Raw genomic sequence first — 24,555 nt, 5'->3', positions numbered from 1 at the left:
ATCTCCAGACCCCTGTACATGATCCATAGAACATTATTGTAAGGAATAGAATTACTTTTTCCATTTTATTGAAATATATACTTTTAACAAAGTATTAGAATTAAAGCTAGCAAAACAAAATCAATGCGGTGTTGTATACTTTCTTTAATAAAAAAGAAAGAAAATGAAAATTGAGATCCAGAAACCCAACAGTAAAAGTTGAGTGGCACTTATGGCAGCAGACTGCTCCAGGCCTCCGTAATACTTCATAGTTTTCAGGTAACCCGCGATGAATGCTGAAGTTTGACATCATTTTTCTATTAAAAGCAGTTTTTCTTCACCAGGAATGTTTTAGAGTATACATCTGTACCTGTGTAGGTTGACATCGCAAGAAGCATCTGCTAATTTTCCTTTCCCACTTTCAACTAGCATTCAGTTTCAAAACGGTGTAGCCTCCGACATGATGACATTCTATGATTCCCTTGTGGTCTGGCTTGTTGGAAATAATAAAGGATACATTTTAACACAAGCTACTGCTGAGGCGTACACACCTCTGCAACATACGAATATCACGCTCCATAAAAAATAGTTTTACTGTCTAGCAACTCGCTCCCAGACGTGTTGGGCTTAGCAGAGCATAAACAGTACCCTTCATTATCCGCCAATTCTTCACAAAACAAATAAAGCAGGCATCCGAACATGGAGGGGAGGGTGATGCCTGGCAGAACTTCTACATTTGATGGTGTTGAATGTACAGATTTATTGGGCAGATCTAATTGACAAGTTGACAGAAGAAAAAATTGGGTATCCGGAACAAAGCCCGGCGCTCTGATCTCTGATCACTGGTACTCCCCCCTTCCCCCCCCCCCCCCCCCCTACACCAGGGTAAATATAAATTTTATTTGTAAAAAGTCCACTATCTGAGAAAATCCACTTCTCCGTTAGTTTCTCCAGCATTCATTGGATACCAATTCCTGCCTCAGGCCGGCCAACATGTGTTTTGTGACACGTCTCTTCTTCTGGGTTATCAGATAAGAATATATTCATTGTAATATAATAATGTCATATAAAAGTCTTCACATAATATTACTCAGAACATAATAAAATTACTTCATCTCAAACATATATTCCAGGGGATCAGTTACTGTTACACACTTGTTAAAGAAAATTGGTATGTTGTATCATCATAAATTTTACCTACTTAATATGGCCGCATCACAATTATGTAACATATCTTATGGCTTACATATCCAATACATGAATACCATAGTATCTCATGAGCTGCCACTATAGCGCTTCAAAGAGAATTATTTCAAGTAAGCATCCTGTATTTCAAATCGTCTGTCTCACTTAAAGTCAGTCTTGAAGTCATTGGAAATTTGGGGGACGCCTCTGGGAGCTACCACAGAAAACGCATGAAGAGGGAGGACACCGTGCAGATCAGCTACCACAAACAATTGGCAGTAGATTGATAATACTCCATAATAGTGGTCCCTGATTTCATATTTAACAAAAGAAAAGGAGGAAATTAACCCATCAGTAGACCACTACTTATTAAGTGAAGAGAAGAAAGATAAAAAAGCATCAAGTGGTAGCTCCCAGAGGCGTCCCCCAAATTTCCCATGACATCAAAAGAAAGGATCGGATTGAAAATGGTCCCTATAAAGCAACTTTAACTGAAACCTAGTGAATCAAACATCAAAGTACACAGAAGAGAAAACAACAAACATCTTCTGCTGATATAACTGGAGACTACTTGCTCCTAAGACCGAAAAGGTGTGCCAGGAAGAAAATAGAAACCTGGCCCACTACAATCGTGTCCCATCAAGCAAGTTGAGGACTAATCCTCCTGGTGACAAGTGGAAAAGTTGCTAGATATCATTGTAATGAACAAGTCCTGAAGAAGGTGCAAGATTGTCTTTGGCACCGAAACGCGGCGTCAACAGTTTGTTTGTTCTGTTTTTATAAAATATGCTACAGTGAGATTTTTTTGAACTATGCTGATGAGCAAAGTTTAGAAATTCAAGTTTTTAAACTTAAGTCAAACAATATTTGAAATTGATTTGTGTAGAACAAGATGTATAATGTAAATGACATAATGTATTGTTGTTTTTAAAAAATATATATTTTTTATAAATGAAAGAAAACTTTAAAAAAAATGGTGTTTAGAAATACATTCATGTTGAACCTGGTCTAACATTTATAAAGCTTGTAAATTTGGTAACCTGTGAATAGACAAGACCCCTTCTCCCACCTGGGAAATGTCTCTTCATGAGGCACAACAATAGAAACTTCAGGATAAGGAGTTTTTGTTTTTTTAGAATTTAGAAATATAGGCATTTTGTGTAGGGGTCCGACCAGTGGTATGTATGTCAATTTCTCTAGTTTACCTGGAGACCTGCCACATCTCCAGAATTTGCAGTATGTGGAACATTCTTGGAACCATGATTTTGGGGCGCTGTATGAAGAGGAGGCAGTTATCTGCATATGAAGAGATTCCACTTTCAGGACCCTGAGGCCATTGGATTCCCCATTAACCAGCATCTTGCCCAATCCACTCTGCAAATGGGCCAACGACCGGGGCAAAAAGGAGTGGGGAGAGTGGGCACTTTAAGCACATGGTATTGTGTATTTGAAAGGGGCCTCAACTATCACATTTGCACAATTTCGAGCCCATGGGGAGGAGTAAAGGGCCCTCACAAATCCAAGGAAGCATTGAACGTGCGTGGTGTCCCTATGAGGTTTATCTTTTAAAGCACATTGGTCATGCATTGTTTGGCATAAAGGATAGCTCCCATTTGTTCTTATTTAGCAGACCATTCACATTCCAAGAGATTGTTCTATACTGAGCCATAGCTATACTGTGTGTTGTTGGGCATGTATCGTGGAGGGTCCAGCTGTAAAATTTGTATCATATGCCAAAAGACTGCACAGGTTGTGCAGCCATTTAGTAAAGGATGCAATTGTGTGTGTGTGCGATAGTTGGGGTGTAGGGCATTCATGTTGGCTTGTGAGGGGTAAGATAGTTTCAGAATGTGTAGATGCCACTGATAGCCCTAACTCTGTTTGGAATATGTACTAGCATACAGATTTGCAACCAAAACGACAACCAATAACATACAAGGTTAGCTCAGAATTCCAAACTCCCCTCACTCCATACTTGTGCCCCTGAAGCATCTCTCACCCTTGAAAAGAATCAGTAACCTGTTAACAAAAATGAAATCTAAACCGGTCTGTCAATGAGAGCAAGAATCATCAAAGAGGGGGTCCAGGTTAGATTACCCAGTATCAATCCCCACGACCACTGGTAAGGTAATTGGTCCGTGATTTTAGTATTCAACATCAGGTCTGTGCTTCATATTTAGGCTTTCCTGTTTTCAGTTTCTATTTTTGGTAAATTCTGGTGGGGTTTTTTCAGTGTTTTCCAGTGATTTCAATACCTTAAAAAAACAGTGATTATCAGTGGTTACACATTTCCGCACCATAAAAAACAACAGAAACAGTGTTTTTCCGGTGTTTATGGACCGTTCCTGCACTGATAGAGCATGGTATATCGACATTAAACGTACAGTGTATATGAGGGTCAAATACATTTATTACAAATTAAACTTATTGTAGTACACCATACAATACTTCCTCAGTGAGTCTTCGGTCTTGTGTGCTCGCTCCTTCCTTCCCATGTAAACTTTTATCTGTGAAAAGGCCCTCTCAACATTGACCATCAAATAAGGGCTTCAGCAAACTGTGGCTGAGTTCAGACCAGGGCACATGAGAAGGGCAGGGGCAAGGAGAGGCCCTTTGTGTGCACAAATAGGCTGCCCTACTCAATTGATGTCTGTTCTGCATGTTTTACCAACTTTATTTGCTCCTGTATTCTCAATTTACTTCTCGATTGCAGTAATATTATTACTGCATGGGGGCCCTACCCCCCAAAGTTAAAGCTCAACTGTAGATTAGGGCCTCAGTAGGGTCTGCCTACAGCAAGCACCTCTACCAACCCTTGCGGTCACACACAACAGAGTAGCTACTTACTTGACCCACCAGAAAGCACCTTGGGGCCTCTACAAGATGTAGGAGAGCACTACAGCAATTCTACAATACAATGCAGGCGAGGGTCTGATTAAAAGGCCTGGAGGCCATGATTTCCAGCAGCCTGGATCTGTCAAGCTCTAGGTGTCCATCGCCCAGAGGACGCGCAGATGTCCTAAGTGCTAGGGTCGTCCAGTATCAAAGCGGGTGCTTGGGGGGAGGGGTATTGGACCAACAGAAGGGGCACAGAGAAACTCAAAACGTATTTCAAATACCCCAGCAACAACGGCCTTGTATCCACTCACACTCTTTCAAATATTATAAAACACGCATACACATTCTGCGGATCTAACAAATGCCCTTATTTTTGTGGATTGTAAAACAGCATGCATGGGAAATCCTCTGTATCTCTGTGTCTTTATCCATTAATAGATGTGTGTTTATCTTTGCATGCAGGTTGAGGTGATTAGAAACATAAACACAGGTACATTCTAGATTGTTCCTGCCGCAGCGGCTAATTTGCCCTCATCTTCTCAGTACAAAGTTAACTTTTTGTGCACATGCTTCGCCGTTTCCCAGCTCCGGACATGCTGAGCGGGTCCCAAAACTAAAAATATCAAAAGAAAAAAAGTCTTATGAGAAGCTGAAGGACTCAGTCCTTCCTTCCTCACTGCCCTTTGTAGAAGCTTTTTTTCTTGCCAGTGTGAAAGACATCACCCACTTAACTTAGCTAATTTACTGCATCTTTGTCCTTTTACATTAGACACACATAAGACATTGAGTCTGGGCCCTGGTTTTAACCAGAGTACCTACGCCATGATGTAATGGGGAGGTGGGTGGGAAGATATAATCACGAAAATAATAGATTCAATTGGTTGTCACTTATTTTAATTTCCTAAATGTACAAACTAGAATGTGTGGAACAAAAGTGATGTACCCAGGATTACACAATGTTTTTTAAAGTTCTGAATCTGGCATTAGGGATCTTGGCCGACAGTATACAGTCATCATTGGTACATTTTAGATTTGCTTCCAAAGATCTCAAATCACTACATGTAATGTGTAGGCAGCTGAGTCAATTCTGATTTTTTTAAGCTAGAAAAGTTAGTGTTCTTTAGTCGATGGATGTATGAATATAGCCAGGCTTTACTTATGTGCTGCGTGTTAAACCTCCTGATGTATGTCACAACTACTTTGTGACTCTGTTTGCCACACTGTGGCCTTTTGTCTTGAGAGACACTTGTTGTCTGATCTGGCTTCATAGGCAACACCATTATGGAACGTGTTGTTTTACTTTCAAAATAAATACAGGCTGAAAAAACAAGTATGCGTAGTGCTAAGGGTTTAGAAGTCACGAACACCTTATACTATGGTACCATATTGTGAAGTCTGTATAGTTTGCAGTACTCCAGCAGGACACAAAGTTACAAGCGATATCTTCCGCCAGTCCTGAAGTTTTTCCCTAAAGCAAATCACATTCTGAAACATATAGCTTTGCTTGTAACAATATAAGTGTGGGCTTACAAATCTTCAGCATAAGCACATATGTTTTTATAAAGCGCTTTGTAGACTTTTACTGTATCTCAGCACTGCACATAATGACACAGTCACACAACTGAATGTAAGTAGTGGTATTGTGCTGACCTACTGGGAAAAGAGACATGTGCACAGAAATAAGTGGACCTAGAAAAAAAACGTGCAGAAAGGCATAAGGGGCCCTATTTTGAAGTAAAAACAAAGAGATTTACACAGCAGTAATGGGGCCTGCCTAGGGGACATAACTGAAGTAATAGAACAGCTTTATGCGGGATAAACTGACCTGCCTATGGCAGTAAAATAGTGACAGTCGTAGAAATAAGGAGACATCCCCCGGAAGTTTAAAAAAAAAAAAGCAGCTGTCTACACGGATAAAGGGGACTGCTTGAGAAGTAAAAGAAAACAGTCACAAGAAAGGGGAAGTGAAAGAGAACTGTACACAGAAAATAGCAATTAATGAAGAGAATTTTTTTTTCCAGGACACAAAAAATATCACTCGTTCATAGGAACTACTGCGCCATTTATGCATGAGGATTTTCATTTACAAGATTTAATGGTAACAGTTGTTTTTGTGAATTATATAAAAGTCTAACACCTCTTCAAATTAAGCCGTTTGTCGAGAGTGAACTCAAGAACACACAGTTTATCAGAAGCATGAGAGACCAAGTCATCCCTGCTAACATACCTTTGCAAAACCTTCTTTTATGACAGATTTCTGAGCAACACCCTTCATCTTAGAGACATAAAGGTAAAAAAGAGTAGGCATCATATTAAGTGTGTCGCGGAGGGTGACTTGAAAACCCTGTGGGACTAAGGCAAAGATATTCACGAGCCAGTCTGTGTATGGAGAACACTCACCGCGACTCCAGTTGCACAGACATGTCAAAACGTCTCCCTGTTCCTCTCTGTAAGGAAGTCCTCTTGTGTTTACATCAACATCGTTGTGAGCGTCTAAGAAACTGTAACGGCCAGATCTACCGACTTTGATACTGGGCTGGAGAACCGGGGGTTTGGGTCTCCGCAGCGGCTCAACATCATGTGATTCTGGGCAAAAAAGTTAATTTCACTGTGCCTACACAAAATTAATCTGTCCTGTCTGTAAAGAAACTGGTACTCATGGAAAGCATTCTAAAGCCTCTAAAGTCGAGTTCGCGCATATAAAACTGCCCAAAAAAAGAAATACGGTACAGAAACACACGACAAGCAATCATTATATACAGCCAGATGCAACTAGAGCCAAATTTCGGTGTGGGGGGAGGGTATTTTTAAGACAAAATTTCGGGGGATGGGTGCTAATTCTTAAAGCAATCGGCAGAGTGGAGATGGTGGGGCGCTAATTAGGCGTGAAAACAAAACAAAGGTTCCTGAATAAGTAGATGGTCTTTCAAAGACCTGGGAAGTGCTTGCTCGGGTGCGGCTGTGTGTGTGTCCGGGGAAGCTGAAACACACGAAGTGGGGGAGGGGAGCTGAAGCCCTTTCAGCACAAGGGGACAAAAGAATTGTACTGTAGAGTTTTAAACCCATCAAAGTCTAGTATTGGGACGGCTAACAAAAATGTTATGCGTCTGACTCATCTACTTGATCCCAGTAGAGATGTAAGTCATTGGGGCTCGAGCTCTCATGAGCGCGGTCGGTGCACTAGCTCACTGAGCTGCTTTACAATTCGCGCTGCCTGCTAACTGCCTGTGGTGAGACTGCAGAACCTACAAAAGATTTTGGTACATCCAGTATTTACTTCTAGTGTTGTGTGTTTATAGCGTACTAACTACTGTGCTTACTCATAACAAAAGCAATGGTACTGCTTTTACCAACCTCCAAATGATGGACAGGCGAGTCAGCCCCACCAAACTTCAGGCAGATTTCAGCACCTGACTGACTAACCCACTGAGCTTTCTTGCGGAATGGATGACTCACACTGGCCTTTCAACTGCTTGGATGGGAGGGCCAGGGTAGGGCTGCTGTAACTTCTGATTGGCTGACGGGGCCCAGCTCCTCCGAGGAGTCCCAGCACCAGTCCTTCCGTCGGAGTCAGAGGACGGAAATATAATTACGTAGTGGGCAGAGACAAAGAGGTGGTGCCAAATCCAAATACGTCACACGTATCATTTTGCTGGACTGGAGAAGAAACGCTGCTGATTTACGGAGCCTGATGACACAAAGGTAGCGTGCTTGCACCAGGCTCATATCGCCAGAATCTCCGCTGCAGGCAAGGCTGTCCTGTGTGTATTTTTGTTGCCAAGGAGATAGCAGATGGGAGGGTGCACACGGGGAAATCGGGCTAGTCCAATCCAGCCTCTCCCCATTGAGTTCGAGGGAGGGCGGGGGGCACTCGGGTCCTCAGCTGCTCGGAGTCTAGATTGCACGCCCGCAAAATCAGTGATAGTCAGTTTAAACCGGCTCAGCTCATTTTCAGCCGGTAGTGTATTGTCGTTTGCAATCGGTTTAAACCGAATTCCGAACAGCCTATTCATATTCCACCACAAGGAGGAGTACAAGGGCAAATGTGCTTGTATAGTCAGCAAGAGAGGTGGTCGATTCTGTCTAGAATCTCTCTCGCAGGCCCAATTTGGGCGAAGAGTGTCTGGATTGAACCTCCTCCAGGAGGGGTTTTAACAGGGGAGTCGCCTGCTGCATCATTGGGTACGGAGGGCCCGATTCACAAAAGTAATCTGAGACAAAATCCTAACTTTACGACTTTCGGTATTCCTAAAGGGCATATAAGAGTAGTAAAGTTAGGAATCCTAACTTTACTACTCTTAAATGCCCTTTATCAATATCAAAAGTCATAAAGTTAGGATTTTGTCTCAGATTACTTTTATGAATTAGGCCCCATGTATTTTGATCAGCCTCCGCGTTGGTTAAGAGCTTATGGGATCTCTGCTGTTGGACCTGGGAAGGCCATGAAGTTCCAAAGGCAACAAGTGGTTGGGCAGGTTGCTGTAAGGGGCCACATATAACTTTTTTTCCCTCAACCGAGTCTCAGGCCTCTTGGGGGAATTGAAGAACAACGATTTACCATTAAGGTGAACATGCAGCCTGACCGAGAACCTCAAGGCATGGGACAGCATAATTGCCTTCATCTTCTGTCTCACTTAGGCAAAGGAACAGTGCTCTTGCTGCACATGTACAGTCCCGGAAGAGCTTTATCTTAGGGCAGTGGGTACTGTGCTTTATGAAAACAATATGTGCTTTAAGGACTCAGTCGCCCTAGCTGAGGAAATAGGCTATGATGGGTCGCCAGGTTTTGGCCCTCTGTCCCCTCTGGGAAGCCCATCAGTCTGATGTTGTTGTGTCTCGCCCTCTCTTTGGCATTCTCCACCCTTTCCTCGAGGTGCTTAGACATGGCCAGTAGCTGGGTCAAGATTCCCTGCATGGCACACATTTGATTCTCGACTTCTGATAGTTATGCTTCCGCCTCATAGGCTCCTTCAGCTGTATTGTGGAGGTCTTGGCACAGAAGAGTCATGTCAATTTGGATTTCATCCATCATACCATCCAGGTGCTGTCCTGGTATCCTGAATCATCTGTAATATTGTGTCCATCAGTTGCGAGTTTGCCCCACCCCCTCCTTTACGGCTCCTTGCTTATTGGCCCATTTTTGTCTGATCCCCTTTTCCAAGCTGGTCACTTCTGGGAAATAACATTGCATACCGTCACTGTTCATGCCATGATTTATAATGTGGGTAAAAAAGAAAAGGAAGCTCGAAGGTAAGGGGGTTTGGACTGAGTCCTGAGCACACACCGGTGCAACCTTAATTATCCCAAGATATCCCAAGATACAAGCTGGTGGGGGTTCTTTAGGATGGTCTCTGGAGGAAAATTGAGCTTGGTGTGAAGGAAGGGGGAAGTGTTCCCCCATTCAGGGGCCGTGTCAGTTTCACCAGTCTGATTGGGCTGAAGGTATTCCATCACCCCTCTTTTGGGTGAGAAATAGACAAGTGGGCCTCTCCACCAGGATGTCTCTCCCCTGAGAGTCTGCACCTTGAGGGTGCCACTATATTGGTGTTAATCACAGGCTGAGGTGAATGGAATCTTAACATTCATTTTCTTTTTTTTTTTTAAACCTTTATTTTCATTTTTGCAGCAATACATTTGTGGGCCTACAACTACAGGGGCCGGCCGTCACTAAAACGAGACAGAAACTTGGTATTGCACTAATACACAGCTCTTCAGCCGACAGCCCGGGGGCCCGGCAGCGATTCAGCATACAGTTTGTGTGAATAATAGAATATTGTACAGGATGAGGTTAAGGTTTTACATTTTAAATATACATGAATAAACAATAAATAAACCAAAACTGACGAGGCAAAAGAAACTATGCGGTAGGTGTCTGTTCCAGGGGGGAGAGCCGTGCCAAGAAACAATGTACGCAACAATAATAGATGAAAAAGTGGGAAGGGGGGGGGGCAGGGAGCAAGTGATCACAGTGTAAACAAGGATCTATACAGTACAAGGAATGCTCTGCTATGGGGACTGTGACATTTCCGGAGTGTCTACAAAAGGAGGAGTACACATCTCCCCTCGGTATGAGTTCCATTGATCCCATATTCTCCCCCACTTCTTAGGTCTGCCACGTGCAACATACATTGTTTTTTCCCTGAACATGCACCAGTCCATGTTTTCTTTCCACGCTGAAATCGTAGGTGCTCTTTGGGACCCCCACAGTTGTGCTATGTCTCTTTTAGCTACCATGTCCCCAAGGGTAGCCCATTGAGTCTGTGCCACATTATAATCATTCAGTTCCCATACGTTCAGTAGGCAGCGTCGGGCTTCAGGCAACAACGAGACTCCCGTAACCTCTTCCATGACAGCATGCACACGGTTTCAGAACACAACCACCTCCGGGCATTCCCATATGATATGGAGGAAAGTACCCAACAAACCACACCCACGCTTACACAACCCATCCACGGAATAACCCATGCGCAGCAGACGGGGACCCGTTATATAGGTACGATGTAGGATCTTTAATTGCACCAGCCGGAGACGGGCCGGGATCGCGACTTCTTTAGGAGAAGATATCGCAGCCTGCCAATCCTCATCATCCAATTCCAGTCCATCACTGGTCCAAGCTTCCCGAAGCCGCAGAAGTAGATCCGTTCGGTCGTTAATTCATTTTTTGTATATTAAAGAAATAGTGCTATCCGGAACATGTCCGTCAAGCACTCTATCTTCGAGGGGAGAAGATTCCGGGATCACGGTCTCGGCCGGGAAAACCGAACCACCGCGTGGCGGATCTGCATATAGCGGAAATGCTCCCTATCACTAAGCGCATACTCCGACTGCAGCTCCTCAAAAGTCTTAATCCTGTCCTTGACCCAAAGATCCCAAACCCTACTGATACCGATGAGGTCCCACCTCTCAAAGCCCTTCGTTGTCCACAAGCTACCCAATCTTTCAGCTACGTAAAGCGGGGTCGCTCTGGTCAATGTATCTGACCACCCCATTGCTGCGTTCGCGCTATGACACACCCGCACCGCAACCCCGGTGGGTCCCAGTAGCTTCTTGCCAGTCGATTTAGAGTATAACGCCCTGTTGTAGTTTCCTCCCGGTAACTGCCACTTATCCATTTCAAAGGCGGGATTTGGCATAGGGCCGTACATGGCATGATTGATTGCACTCAATTGAGATGCCCAGTAATAGCGTTTGATGTCCGGTAACGCGATGCCCCCATCGTACCAGGGCAGTGTCAATTTCGCTAGGGCAATACGAGGACGCCCGCCCCATACCAACTGTCTCTGTAGGCTCTCTATCTCACGGAAATAACTCGCAGGCACGAGATCAAGTGTGTTTTAAAGGGCATATAAACATCGAGGTAGGGACATCATCTTAAAAAGGGCTTAATTCAAGCAAGCCGGGCCGAAGACGGCTGAAATGCCAGAAACCGGTCCCCGGTAGCTTGTTTCCTTCCCAGTGTAAGAATTGGCTTTTGTAGTTTGGTTTGCCCTGTTCCCATCATGCACTGGGACAGGAACAGACTAATTTGCATACAGCCAGGTTCTGAAACTGGGATGGTGCAGTGAGCTAAAAAACGGTGTTGGATCTAGCCCTGATCTCTTGACTGGGTGAGAGTATTCTGCTTAATTCAGAGACTCTGTCCCTCACCACCCCTTGTTGTAAATACCCATCGTACCAGGGCAGTGTCAATTTCGCTAGGGCAATACGAGGACGCCCGCCCCATACCAACTGTCTCTGTAGGCTCTCTATCTCACGGAAATAACTCGCAGGCACGAGATCAAGTGTGTTTTAAAGGGCATATAAACATCGAGGTAGGGACATCATCTTAAAAAGGGCTGCCCTCCCGACAGGGGACAACGGCAGGCCACACCAGGCCGCTACGTCGAATTTAAGCCGAAGAAGCAGGTTACGTTCATATCGCACAGCAGGGTCTTGTGATATAAAAATCCCCAAATATTTAAAACCAATCTGTGATATCTGTATCGCGCAGATACGCTGCAGTGGGGGTATATCCCCAGTGAGAACATAAACACTGGATTTAGCCCAATTGATCACTAGACCGGAGTTCTTTCCGAATGAACTAAGCACATCAAACAGTACTACTAGTGACTTCCAGGGGGAAGTAAGGTATAACAGAATATCATCTGGGTATAGCGATATGCGGTCTTCAAAGTCGGGGGTCCACCTAATACCTTTAAGCGATGGTTCCCACCGCAACCAGGCAGCTAGGGGTTCCAAAGCAAGCTCGAAGAGCAATGGAGACAATGGGCACCCCTGTCGCGTGCCCCTCCCGAGAACAAAGGACTCTGAGACCCTGCCGTTAACCACAACCTGGGCCAGCGGTTCCTCATAAAGGAGTTTAACCCAACCGATAAACACTGGGCCAAAACCGAACTTCGCGAGAGCAGCCCACAGATATGGCCATTCCACAGTGTCAAAGGCCATCGTGGCATCCAAGGAGACTAAGATTGCCGGCTCACGCAGCGACTCCGCTCTCGCCAGGACGCCATGAAGATGACGCAGGTTCAGCGAGGTAGTGCGGTGAGGAATAAACCCAGACTGATCCGGGTGTATCAAGTCGCCGATCACCTTTATTAGCCGATTTGCCAGCAGTTTTGCCAAAATTTTAGGTTCAGCATTTAAAAGTGATATCGGTCTGTAAGACGCATATAGGTCCCGGGGTTTCCCTTCTTTATGGATCACAACAATGGATGCAAGTCTCTGATCTCGGGGAAGGGACCCGACATCTCGCGACTCCAGAAACATCTCACGGAGATACGGCGCCATTTTATCTGGACGCAACTTGTATAGCTCAATGGGGATACCATTTGGGCCCGTAGCTTTTCCAGAGCGGATGGAGCGGATAGAGAGCGCTATTTCATCGTCGGAAAATTCCGCCTCCATAAGCTCTCTGTCGGAATCAGACAAACAAGGCAGCGCTATATCTCTAAGCAACAAATGCGAGTCCTCCTCCGGTGTATCTGAGACTGGTGCATACACCTTTTGAAAATGGTGTGCGAAACTTTCCACTATCTCCAAAGGGTCCACAACTCGCACTCCATCAGCTCTCTCAATCAAAGGCACAACACGATTCAACCTTTCCTTTTTATCCAACCAGGCAATCAGCTTCCCCGCTTTATCTCCAGCATCATACAGCCGCCCCTGCTGCTCACGACTCATAGCTTTAGCCGCATCAGTCACCAAGGCTCTATAATCAAACTGTTTGAGGTTTAAAGCATGCAGCTTATCCTGTGTAGCACCAGACTCCAACTCTCCCTCCAATTCAGTGATTTCAGCCTCTAGCCGTACTACCTCCTCATTCTTTCTTTTCTTTGCACAAGCAATCAACGACAAAGCTTGACAACGGATTACCGTCTTGAAGGCTTCCCATAGTGAAATGGAGGAGGATACCGACCCCACATTTTCGGTGAAATAATGCTCAATTGACTTAACCACGCCCGCCCGGATCTTAGGATTAGGAAGATGCCAGGGATTAATCTGAGCCACTCGACCCTCCGCTCTCAGCTGTATATCAATAGAAAGCCACAGTGGGGAGTGGTCCGAAATACCCCTGGCTAGAGGCCTGACCTCCCTCATCGAGACGGCCTGCACTGCCGGCATAAGGACATAATCAAGCCTAGCAAGGCTCCTGTGTGCACCAGACTGAAAAGTGTATTGTGCCTGTCCAGGGTGCATCAGTCTCCAACAATCCACCAGGCCCAGTGTCTCCAGGAAGTCAGGCAGCCAAGACTGCGATCTCGCAAGATCTCTAGGGGGGCTGCGATCCTCCCTACCACAGACAACAGAGTTGAAGTCTCCACCCACAACTAAAATACCCTCTGGGAGTCCCAATACTACTCTCCCCAAATCACCAAATGTCATTGTTTGCAGGCCTGGTGGAACATACACAGAGAGTATGGAAATCGTCTTCCCCTCCCATCTGCCCGTAATAGCAGCATATCGTCCCGGGTCGTCTAGGATAATATTATCTAACTCCAAGGGGAGGGAACTCCTGATTAGAATACCCGCCCCCTAGATCCAGTAGTGAATCCTGAATGTGCGACTATACAATAACCTCGCCGGTTCATTGCATGGCATGTGTTCCCTATCAAGTGCGTTTCCTGCAGCAACACTACATCAGGGGAAAGACGTTTCAAAAACTGCAGTACTACCCCTCTTTTTATCCTGTCCCTCAAACCGTTAACATTCAAACTTAGTACCCTCAACCCCCTTAACCCCCCCCTACCCCCCCCAGGAATGAAGGCAGACTCCCTCCCACAGCGAACCGGACACCAAGAACAAAATATGCAGTGATACATTGCCTCTAAACAAAAAGAAATAAAACAAAGTCCCCCCCTCCACCCCCAAGGAAATCCCTTGAACTCACCCCCCCCACCCTGCACCCCTGCGTTAGACTAAATAGCCATCCCAACTTGCAGTGTGCTTGTCGCCCTGACATAAAAACTAATCTACAAGAAGAAGAAGAACCCCGGAAGGAGGGAGAGTCCCGTCTCCCCTACCGACTCTGGGTATATACAATTGTATGTACAAACACAGAAAGTCATCAAACCATTGCTGCGAAGTCCGTATACTGCTCGTGCCGGCCACCACTCCTCACTCCTGTTCCAACGGGCCACCTTCTGCGCCCCACGAGTTCTCCGGGCGGTCTCGTTGTGTCGGCAGAGTGTCAAGCCAGTCACTAAAGACCTCAGGCCGATCAAAGAAGAACGTCCGTTCGTTGTATTCGACACGTAGTCGAGCAGGAAAGAGCATTACATATTTCAATCCCATGTCTCTCAATCTCTGTTTCACCCCCAAGAATCCCATCCTCTGCTTCTGTACAGATTGAGTGAAGTCTAGGTAGAAGCCAACCGTCGCATTCTCAAATTTCGTGGGGCCATTGGCCCGAGGCACCTGCAAGATAGCATCTTTATCCCTAAAATTGAAGATTCTAGCTATTATGGGCCGTGGTGGAGCGCCTGGTTTATGCTTCCCGCCTGGAACTCTGTGGGCACGTTTAACAGCAAAAAAGTTACTGAGGCCCTTGGGGGCTAGATGATTCAATATAAGGTCCTCCACGAGGAGATCCGTAGTCAACTCGGTGGACTTCTCCGGAACCCCGATGATACAAACGTTATTGCGCCTTGCTCGAATTTCGAAGTCTTCCAGCCGGCGGGCAAATAGATCGTTGGAGGATTGTAAATTGCAAACCTCTGTTTGGAGATCGGACATGTCGGTCGTGAGGCTGGCGGTTTTGATATCTAGAGACTTGACCTGTTCATTGGTCTTCGCCAGTTCAGTCCTGATCAGGTTAACATCGATAGCCACCGTATCAAGCTTTAGAGCCAATGTCTCATATTGCTGGCCCATGGACGTCTTCATGCTCACAATGGTGCCCATGACGTCTCGCAAAGTCAACTCATCCGTCGCTGAGGAGCCATCTCCGGTCTCTTCCAAGGTTTTACTGACACCACTGGGGGATCCTTTAGACCGAGTGTACCGATCCATGACATTGGATTGAATGGCCCCCCCTCGGTACGTGACTTTGATCGTCCGTTTCTCGCTTTCTGGCTTGCTCGCCATGTTGAGCGATGCGCCCCGGAGGGACCTCTGAGACCTGGTATGAATGGCTCCTCACAAGTCAGTCTTGGAAGAGTCTAGATATGAGACGCAGCGGGCGACCGTACAGTCCGAAGTTCCGACCATGGGCCACCGAAGTCGGATGGTGGCTGGTTTCGGTAGACAAAATCCAAAAACGATACCGAAAGTACCTCAAGGGCACTAGTCAACTTCCACTGGCCGTTGTTATTCAACTACCACCTAGATATCTCGAGGACTCGAGTCCCAGGCTGCTCCTCTGTGTAGGCCGTCAACTTTCGGAGTGGAGTAAGTCCGGTTCCCGGCACCCAAATCGATTCCTGAAAAGAGCTTTTATGTCAGCAGGGTCATGTCCTTGATAACCTGTCGTCTTCATCAGGATTAGTGACAGGATATATGCGGGAGGCGGCGAGGGTCTCGGGAGCCCTGTGCTCACGCGACCATCTTGGATGCGCGCTAAGCTCCTCCCCAATCTTAACATTCTTGAGGTTGCTGAACCCACGTTCGCAGCAAGGTGGTATAAGTCCTGGAGATTCTGGTTCTGTCTTTCGTTGGGCTATGCTGTAGAGTTGCCCTGGCCGGCGTTGCCTTTATTGTTGTTCCAATGATAGTTCAATGTTGGTCCTACAAGCCATCAATGCAGGGCCACGGACCACACGACACACCAGGCGGCTCACAGCCATGCGGCATCCAACCCAGAGAGGCATCATATAGACATGGACTCCAGGCGCAGAAGTGCCGTCGGAGAGGTCCATCTTGAGCCCCAAAACACTCTTCGGTGGAGGCAGAGCACCGCTCCTATGGCAGTTGGACATCAAGCTCTGAGTCCAATAGGATGTGGCACAAACCTTCGGCACCTTCAGTCGGGGCACACCAGACTATTGATGCTGGGTCAGTACCCAAAAAACCCTACCCAAGAGGACCGATCAGCATTGCTATTCCATGCCACCCCAGGCTAGCGAGGCTGGGTTAGTACACAAAAAACCCTAACCAAGGGGACCAAACTCTTCCAGGCCGCATATGCCCGGAGGCTTTAACGAGCCATACTCTCACCCAAAAACGATATCACCTCAGTCCCGAAACCACAGCTGCAACTGGTCCTGAGACTGGTGCTGAAGAACCCCTCACCATGTCAGACACTACGGAAAAGGGTCCAATTTCAAAAGGTTGTCTGGAGTCCTCAATAAAAAGGAATCTCTTTATCCACAAGGACCCAGACAAAATCTTGGAAAAACATCTGGCTCCAGGGAATATCCGCATCACAAAAAACGGTGCCGACTGGCCTTCAGAGAGAAACTACCTGGTCAAACCTTCCAAGCCCCAAAGGCTCTGAGATTTGGCTACCAGGCCTATGCCTTTCCCATCTTTACCGTTCAAACCTCTTTCACTACCACTCCCACACTTTCTCCTACATTTGAACAACATCAACACTGACTCAGGACTAGAAAACCCTTACTACCCGCATGGCTCCTATCATGAGCATTTTAGTCCCTGGGATGGGGATGATCACTGGCAGGACTATGTGGTAGACCTAGAAAACCACCCATAATCTAGAGCCATACCAGGTATTAGTACAAAGGGCTGCAAAACACCACGAGGTAAAGCTCCACACAGTAGATGAGGCAGCTTTATGATCGAAACACTCTCAAAAACTGATACACTACCTCCAAATGTTGAAGGCCATGCTCAAATGCTCTGCTGATAATTTCAATGGGCTGGTGAAATCCAGTGTGGTTGCTCCAAGTGCAGAAAAGAAGTATAAGCCTGCTTCAGATGATCCATCTTGTATACATGAACAGATTGTGCCTGATGCCTTAGTGGTGCCCACTGCATGTAAAAGGGATTCTGCATAGGCCACTGCATAGGCCACTGGTGATGCCCCTCCACCTTTGAAAGAGGCTAAGCAAATTGAGTCTGTAGGGAAGCAGGTGGCACCTGACGTAGCTGAGCATGGACGCATCGCCAGTTTGGTGGGCCTCCTCTCCTGGTATGACTGGTAACACTAGGTAGGAAATGGAGGCGTTGTAAAACGCCTGCCAGAGATTCATCATAAAAGATGACAGGAGCTGGTTACTGAGGGTATAATCTTTAGCAGTGCTACCATTCGATGCACCATTAATGCGATTGACACAGCTGCAAGGGGTATTAACACCAGCATCCTCCTCTGCAGTCATGCCTGTCTTAGGGTGTCAGGGATTAGGCATGAGGTGCAACAGCACGTCGTAAACGCCCCTTTTGATGGCAAGCGTCTACTCTTAAAAGTCAAAATATACATGACAATGCCAAATATATGGGCACCCTACAGTCCCCTAGTCTCAAGTCAACTTTTCATAAGCAACAAGCCAGGGGGGGGGAGTCAAGCCAGGGGCTTAGGATAGAGACCCCCATACAAACTAAACCTACAGTCCTTTTAGGACCCCCAGCAGACCAAAAGTTTCCATGGGGAGGGCTATAGGGGTATGGACAAGGCAAAGGCACAGGTGGCTCTGCAAGTGGAACCTTCACTGTAGAGCAGTGACTCCTCCTTCCTTCCTTCTAATTACATTACACCTTTTTGGGTAAGATAGAGGCATTTTCTCGCTCAGTGGGAAGTATCGCCTCAGACCAGTGTGTCCTCTGTTGTGCTTGAAGGGTAATCCTTTGAACTCTACACAACCCCTCCCTACCTCCCACCCCACTGTCACATACTCATTTCAGACCATCTTCACATTGTATATGAATAGGTACAGAGGCTCCTAACAAAGTGTGCAGTAGGACCAGTGCCCAGACACTAGCATGGGGGGCAGGGGTGTACTCCCTCCTTTTTTGATTGGCAAAAACTATTGCTTACTTTGGCTGCTCCTTGGCCTCTTATCATTGAACAGGTTAATCCCCTCCTCTACACTTTCACTTGGTCCTCTTATAGGATGACATCCTACTTCTACAGCAAGGCGATTTCATGTTGGCTCTGCATCTAAGACACATTTTAAAATCCAGAGCATCACCAGTGCTTTTGGTCCATGGTAAGTGGATGGTACTAGCAGTTCAAGGTCCTGCCATTTGGAGTCATTACAGCGCCATGTGTCTTCACAAAGTGCCTAGTGATAGTAGCAGTACCTATGTAGATAACCATACATGTGCTTCCTTACTTAGATATTTGGCTGATCCAAGTGCAGCAGCAAACGGCCATGCCTAGCACACACTCAAACTGCAGTGTCTCCACTTCACAGGGTAAGCTCCAGCATCAGTAGTAAAAAGTTGCATCATCAACCGCAAGACATGCATTCCTGACTCAACTCAGTTCAATATGCAGTAACAGGCTAAATATATTCCAATTAACTGAGTGATTGCATTGTGACAGTTGCTGCCTCTTTTTCAGGCACATGGACCATCACTGTTCAAATTGTAATGAAACCTTTGGGAATTACTTAATGCACAGTAAGTGTACCACATGCCAGGTTACACTTACGCCCCTTACAGGAGCACCTCTCATGGAAGAGGGCACAAGCGAAAGGGTACTGGGAAGGTCTACTTTTGGCAAAGACCAGAGTGCAGCACTTTATGCTTTGGTGGGACAAAAATGACCTGTTGCTTGGCAACCCTTTCTAAACCCCCTTTTGCAGGTGATCATCACCACCAATGTGTCTCTTGTGGGGTGGAGAGCTCATCTCCTTGATGACTGTCCAAGGCACCTAGATCCCTCAGTATTCCGGCACCCACATAAACTACCTGGAACTTCTAGACCTCAGTCTAGCCCTCAACATTTCTCACACTTAATCAGGGAAAAACACTAGTAATAAAGACAGACCACATTAAAGCCACGTTTTACATCCAGAAGTTGGGGGCATCAACTCCCCCCCCACGCCCCCCCCTACTCTCTGAACTAACTCAACAAATTTGACATTGGGCGACTCATAACAACATCCATCTGCTGGAGCATTTACCACGAATGGTGAATTTGTGGACTTTTTCAGCAGGACCCATCAACAAGTCCACAATTTGTCAAAGGTACTTTCAGAAATGGTGGACCCTGCACAGTAAACCTGTTCTCCACAAAAGTACAAAACTTTGCCTGCAGGTACCTGCATCCAGTCCATAAATAATGAACAATGGATTAAATGGGCAGGGATAATTGTTTCTGCTTTTCTGGAATTTCCCCTCAACCTGACAAAGAGGAGGCTGGTGACCATGACCTCTTGTTAGATACTCCAAACTGGGCAACACAGCTCTGGAGATGGTAGTCCCCACAGAAGCTGGTATTGAGGCCAGACCTTCTACCTCCGATTCAGAGCCAGCTCAACGTCCAGATCTCAAATAGTGGAACCTTGCGATCTGGCATCTCAGTTCTTAGAATTTGGCTACCTCAATCTTGCACAGGAATGCCTGTATATGCTACGGGAAGTGCGAAAGCCCACTATGTGTGACTGTTATGCTGCTAAGTTGGAAAGATTCATGTTGTACTGCATCTCTAAACATTTAGACCTACTACGGTACTGTGCTGCAGTTTACTTACCCTCCTACACATTTACAAGCAAGCCTGGTCTACACTTCCAAACTCTTACACTTAACTGCAGTTACAACTTCCCTTCTGAACAGACAACATTAATCTTTCTAAGGTCCCAGTAATTAAGACCTTAATGGAGAATGTGAAGAGGGTCATACCTCAGCAGACAGCCCATGTGGAACTTGAATGTCATCCTTGCACAACATATGGGCTCTCCATTTGAGCCCATACACTCATGTGATTTGGTGCATTTATCTCGGAAGGTGGCTTTCCTGGTTTGTCACCTCCTATCAGTGTGCTCCAAGCTCTTAAAGTACAGGAACCATTAGTCCAGGTTCACAAAGATAAGGTTGTTCTTCGCACCAACCCTAAATTCCTGCCTAGGATTCTCAGCTCTTCACATGAACCAAACCATTGAGCACCCTGTGTTCTTCCCTCAACCAGAGTCTGTAGTGGATATAGCCTTTCACACTGTGGATGTTAAGAGGGTGTGCTTGTATTTCATTGATAGAGCTAGGGCTGTTAAAATCTGTCAACTTTTTTCGTAGCCTTTGGTAATCCCCACAGGGGTTGTGGCATTTTGAAAGTTGGCGTGGTCAGGTAGGTAGTTAAATGCGTCATAACCTGTTATGCTAAGGCTAAGCTCAACCTCCTCATGTCTCCCAGAGTCCCTAAATGGGTCACATTAGCCTTTTTGGTTAACATCCCTCTTACAGACCTCTGCAAGGCTGCTACTTGGTCAATGCCACATGTGCTTACCGCACATTACTATGTTGGATGTTCTACCACGTTAAAAGGCTTTAGTTGGTTAAGCTGTATTAAGAACACTTTTTCAGACATCAGCATCATTTGCTCACTAGCCTCCACTTGAGAAAGGGAGTCCTTTTATGGTCTATGCGGAGCATGTGTATCTACAGCCACACTGGCTATGAACACAAAATGTTACCTCTAACCATCTGTTTTGTAACATGTAGTGCCATATATTCACTTGTCATCCTCCTCCCCAGGAGCCAGTGATGATCACAGATTTTCTGTGTCCTTATTTATTCACTTTAATATGCACAGCACATTCTGTTGTTGACACTGCACTGCATTATTCACTTCTCACATGTTGTTCAGAAAATACTCTGAGGTGAACAGGTCTTGTGACTCAGACTTAGGAGAAAAAAAAGTTGCCAGCGTTTGGGCTCAACAATTGATGGCAGGATTATGCAGGGAATACAAGTCTACAGCACTGCAAGCTACTAAGAGATGGTTACTGGGTAGATAACATTATCTATGTATGTACTTACAGTGTTGTTCTGGTTAATGAAAAAATGAAGACCTCTTGAAAGTCACTGGTTGCAATTCAGTACAGAAACTGTAACTTGCATTCCCTCCTTGAAAACTTTTTTAAAATGTGAAAATGGAGATGTTTGAAGAGTTTGGCTGTGTGAGTGACTACATTATGTTGTATCCCAAGATGTATGCTATGTAGGTTCCCTGATCAGTGCATTTATTTTCTATTAGGTGGAATTTGACAACTCTCAACACGATTATTACAATGTTCTTCCTAACAAGACCCTCACAAAAGCATATACAGAAAATGGAAAAACACTTGGCATGGAATTTACGACAGATGACGTTGTTTTAAATGCTGTGTCTGGTAAGTCTACAGTATCTTATAGCATTACTACAGTATATACGTAAGTTTGATGAGTAAAAAAATCCTTTTTCGTTTCACAGGTTAATAGAAGAGACCAAATTTAACACCCACTGTATTCTAGTTATCGACTACTTGTTTCACAATGACATTATTTTTTAGCATGAATGTATCAGTGTTTCATTTGTAGCAGTGTGGGTTTGAACCTGTATTTTCAATAGCTCTGGGAATTGCATTCCTCTTTATCAAACCTCTTTGCCTTCTCAGCATTTAGCAAGCTTATGGCATTATTGCAATGATTCAGAGAATACATTCATGGTGGCAGAGTGTACATCCGCTGACTCCCTAAAGGCTTCTTTCCCAAGTTCAAATAACTTCAGTCGTTTAAATTTCTTCTGTTGCTTCTGAAGGATTCTCGAGAAAATCATTGTCAGTAAAAATGCAGCACAGTTGGTTTCCCCACCCCAGCTGCATCTTGCTTTCCAAAATTGGTATGTCTTCCTCAGCAGGAGAGGCAATTGAAAAATGTGCCAAACATGAACAAATAGCATAGGAACTTGATCAAATGCGCCAGTCCTTCTGTGCTCAATCGCTGCCACTGCAACACCTTTTTACATTGTTGGGTGTCATAGTCTACATTATGGTATCTTCATTGATATCCATGATCCCTGAATATCTCTCCGTATATGCTGGATCCAGCTACATTTTACACAGATAAAAATGGAAATATTGGAAACTGGGCCACATTACCTCACAGAGAGTGCCCTCAGTTTCATAGGGTGCTGCCCATACCTAACATGCAGTATGGGCAGTAATTTGTGCAGTATATTAGCAAAATACATGCTCTCTGCCCTCATTTGCGATTTTTCAAAACAGATATTTTGTTGAAAACCTTTATTGGGCACTACTCAACATCTGCAGGCACCTTTAGTATATAGAACAGTATTGTGATTGAAACAGAAGGCTTGATTTAGAATTTGACTGATGGTATTTTGTCCTTCAGCGTAGCGGAGGACATTTACCTCCGCCATGCTGATGGACTTCTGTCAGTCAGATTTTAAAAGTTTGGTGTTTACCGTGGATGATAACTTTGCTACGTGTCTTGAGGGCGGCCGACACGATGGACCCGAATATCATTGAATAAGGCTGGGATCCTGTTCTATAAAGGCGTCCGTTATATCTTATGTAAAAGAAAAAGACAGGGATATATAAGTGGAAGACTATCGTACGTACCTGCTCTAACAAAAAACTTCATGGGAAGTACGTCTCAGTCCAAAACATCTAAGGATATTACCTCTCAGAGAGAAGAGAAGCTCTTCCTATAATCAGCCGGTCCTCTGGGAAGTGAATGGTCTTATCTGGAAAGGTCCTGAGGAAAGTGGCATTTGCCACCGAAACGCGCGCCGACCTAGTGCGGAATCTCATGCTTGGCATTTGAGATTTATCTTTTGGTGGAGATTTTCTTTGTCATTTCGATCTCGTCCGTGTACAGATTTTGTTTGAATGAATTTAGTGAGAGTGAGGTTGTAATAGTATGATTGTTGTGAGTGTTGTGTATCCAGGGGTATATATTCTTTATGCATTGTCATTTTTGCATAATATTGTGTTTCTTATATTGTATATATTGTATTGGATCAATTGCACTTTTCTGATGGAGATTTCTCTATGATGTATTCACATATAGAAATTATAAAACACAAATGCGCCCCTTCCAATCAAAGGGCGACCCTCTGGGCGCAGCTTGAAAAAGAAATCGCTGAATGCGATATTAAATGTTTGTAACAATCCAAATTGATTTGAAAATGTAGTCTCCACAAATAATGTTGTTGTTCTATAACTTGTTTTAATTCATATTCTCCATGGTGAATTGTAATGTTGTATTTCACATACAATTTAATTCTTTAATCAAAGGTCAACAGCTCCCAATGCATTTCGCGCCATTACGGCACTTCATCAGGGGAATCTAGAATAAAAAAATTATGTAATGAGGACCCACACTCGTAAAGTCAATATAACATCAAATAATCACACAGTGTATCTGTAATGCAGATCGTAGTCACTCTAAAAAATATGCGTGTTTCAACAGAAAAAAACAATACATGCCAGGGTAGATGCATTAATATTCGTATAACTAGCTGCCCCTCCGGTGTGAGGAAAATGAGTCTAATGTGAAACGGGTAAATGATATCTGAACTAACAATTACGCTTCTGGGTGAACTAGTTAAAAGCATTCTAAAAGCTAACAACAGCCTATCTTAGTCTACCTCTTTTGCGCGCTTACGAAAACAAAAACATTCTCAGAACGCTACAGACTATCGTCGCTAGTCTACTAAAGGATGTTAAATGATACGTTCAGTAACTGCTTACCAGTTTGACAACAGGTCTGTAAACGTGATACAGGTTCACGAATTTCTCATACAAAGTGAAACGCCGGTGATCCACCATTAGTACCAGCATGGCTTGCTTGTGTGTAAACACAAACGATGTCACATTACTGACCTTAGAAACTCCGTCTAAACGGCTGCCATATTGGAATGTATAAATCGTCCTGTGCGTACTGCCCACTAACAGTTATTTGTAAACCCTCATACTATGCAAAATGTAGAATAATCTGCACGACTACCCGAAAGTGTATATTTCTCCCTGCAATACAGTTATTTTATAAAACATTTCGCGTAAATTATCCTAAAGTGATGACGATAGTAGGGTTAAAGTAATGACTGCATGTAAGAGGTATGCATCCTCTTGAAATAACAAAAGAAACAATTGTACAACATAAGCAGTAAAATATGAATACATGATTATGCCAATAATCAGTGTCACTCTGTAT

General features: G+C 44.9%; 1 protein-coding gene across 2 annotated transcripts in view; it reads left to right on the top strand.

Annotated features, from left to right (window-relative positions):
- PM20D2 (peptidase M20 domain containing 2) overlaps positions 1–24,555 on the top strand; it is a 184,932-nt gene that overhangs the window by 72,126 nt on the left and 88,251 nt on the right. For both annotated transcript variants that reach the window (XR_015296622.1, XM_086926660.1), the window contains exon 5: positions 21,593–21,728. Coding sequence is in view for 1 of the 2 variants with exons in the window: in XM_086926660.1 (XP_086782786.1) it covers positions 21,593–21,728 (136 nt within the window). In the remaining variant the exon portion in view is untranslated. The remainder of the gene's footprint in view (positions 1–21,592; positions 21,729–24,555) is intronic.

The sequence above is a fragment of the Lissotriton vulgaris genome, chromosome 6 (genome assembly GCF_964263255.1).
Source record: "Lissotriton vulgaris chromosome 6, aLisVul1.2, whole genome shotgun sequence".
In the NCBI taxonomy this organism is placed as follows: Eukaryota; Metazoa; Chordata; class Amphibia; order Caudata; family Salamandridae; genus Lissotriton; species Lissotriton vulgaris.
This window is presented reverse-complemented; position numbering and strand designations above follow the sequence as displayed.